The sequence below is a fragment of the Quercus robur genome, chromosome 8 (assembly GCF_932294415.1).
Source record: "Quercus robur chromosome 8, dhQueRobu3.1, whole genome shotgun sequence".
NCBI lineage: Eukaryota > Viridiplantae > Streptophyta > Magnoliopsida > Fagales > Fagaceae > Quercus > Quercus robur.
In genome coordinates, this window is record NC_065541.1 from 35,943,771 (window position 1) to 35,951,385 (window position 7,615).

At 36.6% G+C, this 7,615-nt stretch overlaps 1 protein-coding gene across 1 annotated transcript; it reads left to right on the forward strand.

The window, feature by feature from the left end:
- The first annotated feature begins 373 nt into the window (after nucleotides 1-373).
- On the forward strand, nucleotides 374-1,531 carry LOC126693971 (uncharacterized). The gene is made up of 2 exons (XM_050390015.1): nucleotides 374-1,200; nucleotides 1,305-1,531. Exons 1-2 carry the CDS (start codon nucleotides 573-575, stop codon nucleotides 1,328-1,330), a joined length of 654 nt encoding a protein of 217 aa, XP_050245972.1. The 5' UTR covers nucleotides 374-572; the 3' UTR covers nucleotides 1,331-1,531.
- The last annotated feature ends 6,084 nt before the right edge of the window (nucleotides 1,532-7,615 follow it).

Genomic DNA, 7,615 nt, shown 5'->3' on the forward strand with positions numbered 1-7,615 from the left:
TAAACATGTTAAGGAGATGAAATGTGGTTACACATGATTCTAGACAATGGTATATACTAGACTAAATATTATAGTATCCTCTATGCTGAGTTCTTACTATTATTATTTAAAGGCCAAATTTATAACGGCATATTATTAGTGTTTGATAAGAGTTGTCATGATAGCACTAATAATGAGAATAGTTCTCAATCAATCATAGTATTTAATGTTCACTCTATGCTGAGGGATATTAAATATGGGATTGGGTTGTCGTTACATATATTATATTATGGTTTTATTAAGGTTCCATACTATATGTTTATATGCTAAATTGATAATGTCCAATTTACTTATTATATTCATGTTTATTATTTTCAGATTTGAACATGGCATCATTTAGCCCACTTGTTACTATACTTAATCAAAACAAACTGACTAGATCCAACTATGTTGACTGGAAAAGAAATTTAGACATTATTCTTACAGCTGAAGAGCACAAATATGTGCTTACTCAACCATGTCCCAACTTTCCTTCATTAGATGCTCCTCCTGAGGAAAAACGGCGATATGATCGTTGGTAAAAATCTAATGAGATGGCCAAGTTCTATATCCTAGCATCTACCTCAAATGTTCTACAGCATCAAATGCAGGATGTAGAACTAGCTTTGGACATAATGTTAAGTCTGAAAGAGATGTTTGGTAAGCAAGGCCGTTCTGTAAGGCAAGAAACTACGAGGAAAATTTATAATACCAAAATGGCTGAAGGCAGTTCAGTGAGGAAGCATTGTCTTACAATGATCTCTAATCTAAATAAATTGGAAGTATTAGGTGCCGATATTGATGGAGAATCACAAGTGGATATGATACTCCAGTCACTACTGGAATCATTCAAGGAATTCAGACACAATTATAATATGAACAAAAAGATTTATTCATTGTCTGAATTAATGAATGAGTTGGTAGCGGCAGAAGGCATTCTTGGTACATCTAGTGTTAATGCTAATATGGCCGAAGATTTTACTTCTCAGCCTAAGTCGAAAGGCAAGGGTAAGAAGAAGAAGAAGAAGAAGAAGAAAAAGGACTTCACCAAACAAGATGGTAAACAAATTGCCTTATGGGTTGTCGACAAAGGAAAGAAGATCAAAGGAAAGTGTTTCCATTCTGGTGAGAAAGGACATTGGAAGAGGAATTTTCCAAAATTCAAGGCTGCCAATAATAAGGGTATGAAAAATTCATTCCTCCTTGAAATATATTTAGTACAAAATCCCACGGATTCCTAGTGTGTGGATTCAGGTTGTACTAATCATATCTACAATTCTTTGTAGGGGTTCCAGGAGACCAAAAAGTTTAATGAAGGGAAATTGTTTCTTACTTTGGTTGATGGGAGCAGGATTCCGATTGTAGCTGTTAGAGTTGTTAATTTATGCTTTGAGTCTAGGGTTTTAATATTGGAAGGCTATCTATATGTACCTAATGTTCGTAGGAATTTAATTTCTACAACTTATTCAGTAAACATGGATATTGTGTTATCCTTAAAGACAATGTTGTAATAAAGAAGGGTAAAGTGTTTATCTGTTTTGATAATATTGTGGATGATCCTTATATGTTAACTCCCGATAAGCATGAATTATATAATTTTGAATTAGATAATAACTCTCATGCGAAATCATTAAAGAGAAAGTTTCCTTCCACTAGTGATGCATATCTTTGGCATTTATGTTTGGGTCATATTAATTCAAATAGGATTCAAAGACTGATCAAAGATGGTCTCTTAGAGCCATTGGACTTTGATAAATTTCCAATTTGTGAATCTTGTTTAGAAGGCAAAATGACTAAACGACCTTTTAATGCAAAAGGTAGAAGAGCCCAAGAGTTGCTAGAACTAGTGCATTCCGATGTATGTGGTCCTATGTCAATCCAAGCAAGAGGTGGTTATGAGTATTTCATTACTTTCATTGATGATTACTCTAGATTTGGTTATGTGTACCTAATGAAACGGAAGTCCAAAACTTTTGAAAAGTTCAAAGAGTTTAGGGCTGAAGTTGAGAATCAATTGGGTAAACGCATAAAAGTCATTCGATCTGATCGTGGTGGTGAATACCTTCATGGGGATTTTAAGGATTACTTAACTCAAAATGGGATTGTATCCCAATTGATTGTGCCTAGAACTCCCCAACAAAATGGTGTAGCAGAAAGAAAGAATAGGATTCTTTTAGATATGGTTAGGTCCATGTTGAGTTATTCGACTCTACCAATTTCTTTTTGGGGATATGCCTTAAATACTGCAATGTATCTTCTGAATTTAGTACCTTCGAAGTCTGTTCCTAAAACACTTGTAGAGATGTGGAATGGGCATAAGCCTAGTATGAGACATCTCCATATTTGGGGTTGTCCAGCATATGTGTTGAAAGGAAAGTTTGATAAGTTACAGTCTAAAACAAAAGTGGTTTTCTTTGTAGGGTATCCAAAAAGAACCATTGGAGGTTTATTCTATAGGCATAAAGATAATAAAGTGTTTGTTAGTACAAATGCCAAATTCTTGGAAAATGACTATATGAATGATTATACTCCTAGAAGTAGAGTTGTTTTGGCTAAAATGAATGAACCTGTAAATAAACAACCAATGAATGAAACTAGGGATGATGTGGTTGTATTAGATACACCACAAGATACTACTGATGAGATGTCTAGTACATAGGTCTCTCGTCATAATGGGAGGATTGTTAGGCCACCTATAAGATTTATAGGTTTGGGATAAACTTATGAAGCTATCTCAGAAGAGGAAGAAACCGATCCTTACACTTATGAAGAAGCAATGAATGATATGATGCACATCATTGGGTCAAAGCTATGAAATTTGCATTAGATTTAATGTATTCCAATCAAGTTTGGAATCTTGTAAAGGTGCCTAATGGCATTAAACCTGTTAGTTACAAATGGGTTGACAAGAGGAAGAGAGGGATAGATGGAAAGGTTGAAACCTTTAAAGCAAGGCTAGTGGCGAAAGGGTATACACAAAAAAAAGGTATTGATTATGAAGAAACCTTTTCACCAGTAGCAATGCTTAAATCTATCATAATTCTCTTATTCATTGCTGCTCTTTATGATTATAAGATTTGGTAAATGGATGTCAAGACTGCTTTTCTAAATGGCAATCTTGAAGAAGAAATCTATATGATGCAACCAGAAGGTTTCATAGCAAAGAACCAAGAGCATATGGTATGCAAGTTGAAAAGATCCATTTATGGACTTAAGTAAGCATCTAGGTCATGGAACATCAGATTTGGTCAAGCAATCAAGTCATTTGGTTTTGAACAAAATCTTGATGAAGTAGTAATGTTCCTAGTACTTTAAGTTGATAATATTCTACTCATTGGAAATGATGTAGGGGTGATGTCATCGATAAAGATTTGGATGTCAAGCCAATTTGATATGAAGGACTTGGGTGAGGCTAACTTTATTCTAGGGATCAAGCTTTGGCAAGATCGCCAGAATAAGATGTTAGGCTTATCACATGCTAGATATATAGATAAGGTTCTAGAACGGTTTAGCATGCAAAACTCCAAGAAAGGATTACTTCCTTTCAGACATGGAGTTCCTCTGTCTAATGACCAAAGGCCTAAGACTCAAGAGGAAGAAAATATGATGAGACAAGTTCCTCATGCTTCTGCAGTAGGAAGTCTCATGTATGCCATGCTTTGTACTAGACCAGATATTTGTTATTCAGTTGGCATGGTTAGCCGATATCAATCAAATCTAGGACCAAAACATTGGCAAGTTGTAAAGCATATTCTCAAGTATCTACGAAAAACGGAGATTAAATGCTTGTTTACCGGTGTGAGGATTTTATTCCTGTTGGCTATACAGATTCAAACTTTCAATCATATCTAGATTTCAGAAAGTCCACTTCAAGTTGTGTGTTCACCTTGGGAGATGGAGCCATAAGTTGGAGGAGTGTTAAGTAATCTTGTATTGCGGACTCCATCATAGAAGCTAAATATGTTGCTGCTTGTGAAGCGGTAAAAGAAGCTGTCTAGCTCAAGAAATTCCTTTCTGATCATGGTGTAGTGAGAATGGAGTAAGTTCCTATCACATTGTTTTGCGACAGTAGTGGAGTGGTTGCAAAATCCAAAGATCTAAGGAATCATAAGAAAGGAAAGCACATTAAGAGAAAGTACCACATCATTCGAGACATTGTTGCTCGTGGAGATATAGTAGTTTCATAGATTGAAAGTGCAAATAATCTATCAGATCCCTTTACCAAAACCTTGCCTCAAAGGACTTTCGAGTCACATTTGGAGGGAATGGGAGTTAGATTAGTGCACAATAGTCTTTAGGGCAAGTGGGAGATTGTTAGGATTAGTTCCCTAAAATCCTATTGTATAATGTTATCTATGTTATTATGTATGACTTGATGTTGTGATTAATAAAGTTGCTTTATTATTATCTAAAATGATGGTAACATGAATATTTGGACATTATCATATAGTCCATAAGATGCATAGTATGTGATTTATGTGAAAAGTCACAGAAGATATAAATCACAAGTTTTTTGTAAACTCAAAATTTTAGTTCGTAGTCGATGATGAAATTGGGCATTTCATCTGCAAAGACTATAACATATCAACTAAAATGATTTGTCTTGAACATGGAAGTGGAGACTTCTAGTTGATGTGTTGATATGTTTTAAGAGTTAAAACATATTAAACTGGATCGCTATGAGATTTATTATTCTCCTCACGATTGTTAAATGAATAATAAATCGCACAACTTTTTTTTGCATGAACTCTTAATCCTAAGAGAATAATGAATCTGATCATGAAGTGTAGGTTGCTTTAATATATTAGGAGTGAGATCTATGGTAACGGTCAACATTTTAGTATGTTGGGCAGCCACATTTAGTGTTGATGGAACATATATTCTCAAGATGGAATTCATAGTCTCTTAACAGAGATACAAAATATTCCCTAGAGATACAAAATATTCCCTTGAGATAAGTTTAATGGGTTTGTTATTCAGAATGTTAGGCCTAACTACTTTAGTAAATAGTTATTAAAGTATATATTTATGAAATTGAATTTCATAAATATCTGATGAATAACTTAGGATTAAATCGAGTACTCAAGGATTAAAACATAGTAATCTACAAAGTGGCAGTCTACATTTATGACTTTGTATTACTACGAATATTTTATGAAGGGGTTGCATGTAAAGTCTTGGGATATAATTTATTAATAAGGTCTAGAGTACAATTATATTTATATAGTAGTATTAAATATAATTAGTGGTAACTTTGAACTTGTCATGAGTTGACAGAAAAGCCCAAGACCCATTGTAGCTAATGTCTTATTTGTTCCCTTTTGGTCCCACTCTAAGCCAAGGAAGTCAATTCCGTATCGTACCGACCAGTGCACCGGTACAAATAACCCCCTTATTTCGTACTGGAAAAAATACCGACCGTACCGGTCAAATCCGATTGTTTCAGCCAGTAAATGGATACCGGACCGAAACACGAAAAGTCTCATTTGTAAGGAAAGAAAACAGAGAAGGAGAAAAGGAAGAAGACAACAATGAAGCAGGGGTGGCGCCACAAAGCAGCTTCTTCTTTGTCCGTCTCCAGTCTCCACTGCTCTGTAAATGACTTAATACACTCTATTTTTTTTTTTTTTTTTTGCTAAACACTATTATGTATGTGGTTTCTCACTTTCTCTTTCTTTGCTTTGTACTCCATTTCTTTTTGAAGTTTCCTAAGCTCTCCATGTGACTACTAACACTAGCATTGGAAATATTGAAAACTTTTATTTTTTGAATAAAAGATGAGCTGAATCCATTACTTCTTTTCAGCTTTGGCCTTTGTATTAACCAAAAAAAAAAAAAACAAGGTTTGGCCTTTGAGCCCAATGTGATGTGAGTCATGTGACATAATGTACGTGTATTGCCGGATTGCCTTTGTATTGCAACAAATTTATATTTAGAACAAAGCTAATATTACAACAGTTTAAACAATTTTTGTCATAATTTGCTGTGTGAGGAGTTGTGAGTGATGAAAATGTGAACCCACATACACTCACAATTTTTTTCACCTCTCACAACTTATCATATATCAAGTTGTGTGAAGTATTATAATACTAATTGTAAGGACGCGATTTGTAACGACCCGTAACAGTGTTGGGTTCGCACGTAAAAAGACCCAAACAATATGATTTGTAGAGCGTGGGTGTAAAGAACTAGGTTAACTTTTGTATAATGAAAAGATTTACTCCCACGTATATTGAAAGTCTTAAGTTGGTACAACGATCGTTCCCTTTGGTAATTGGTACAGTTCTTTTTCTCTCTTTTTGCTCTCCTTCTTTAGTCTGTGTTTTTATTTCTTTTCTTTCTTTTTCTGTTTCGATCCCCCCTTCTTGTATGTTCTTCTTTCAGTTTATATACCACCCTTTGCCTTCCATCCTCACCGCACACGTGTAGATTGGGTTCGGAGGATTTCTTTCTGTCCCATCCAGCACCTCCTGGAACTTCCTATAGGCAACTGTAAGGCTACCTCCTTACTGTTCAGGTATCACTTCCACATTAATGCGACCAGAGAGTTGGTTGAGAAGTCATTAATGCGGAGGCAGCTGTGGCTATAAATATTTGTTTATCTTTTCCCTTTTACCCTTGGTCTGTGATCCTATCTACATTGGTGACATAATTCTGAGGCCTGGCTGCCACAAGACCGCGCCCTGTTCGTTCTCAAACGCACAGTGCCGAGGAGTATGGCATCCTCGGACGAATACAGCACCTCACCCTCGTGATATTGACTACCACCGCCTTCAGTAATTACCTTATGACTGGACTTGGCTTCTTCGAACGGATATGCATCCTCGGATGGGCCACAAGCCTAACAATCCTGACCTTAATGGGCCTATTGATCGAACGGCCCCCACAATAGCCCCTCAAAATCCTACTTTTCGACTCCTCGGGAGAGAAGGTGGATTTTGACGTCATACGCCCGTACCTATGCGTGTTTTGGGGCATGCCCCTGACGCTTCAGCATCCCGATTTTGGCAGCATTAAATTTTGACAACGCCCTTGTCTCCCACGTTCGACGGTGAGATCTAAATCAAACGGCAGAAGGCTTCCCTTGTTTTGTGAGTGGGAACTTCACCGCTCACAATCCTCACATGACTATAAAGGCGTTCCCTAATTAAACCTGTACTTTACCTTCGATGATTACATGGTTCCAGAGGTCATACATTGAACCTGCCTCTCTCCAGTCTTCGCTATTCTCCTGGCGACTACAAATAATCATACGTTGTCCAAGGTCCTTCCTTTGAACCTGTAAGTCCTCTTGAAGTTTTTACCACTTTCGTTTCAAACCCAATAGTCCTTTCTACTAAGTTTTTTAGAAAAATAGGGAAACAAAAGAATCCATTTCGATGTCTCGTTGAGTCCGAGGAGGGTATTAGAAACTTTCGCTCTAAGTATAAGATCCCCCCAACGGTAGGGATGAGGTATGCAGCCCAAGGGGAGTGGGTTGATGCCAGGCAAATTGGGGAAGTAGTTATCCCCATGATCGCCTTTATAGAGGGCGGGATGACTATCCCCATGGGTAGTATTACTAGGAGTTACCTCAACTTCTTTAGGCTATCCCCCA

Coding starts and splice junctions, on each gene's coding strand:
- LOC126693971 (XM_050390015.1), top strand. CDS start 573: ATGGCCAAGTTCTATATCCTAGCATCTACCTCAAATGTTCTACAGCAT. Junction 1,201..1,304: donor CAAGGCTGCCAATAATAAGG/GTATGAAAAATT, acceptor AATTCTTTGTAG/GGGTTCCAGGAGACCAAAAA.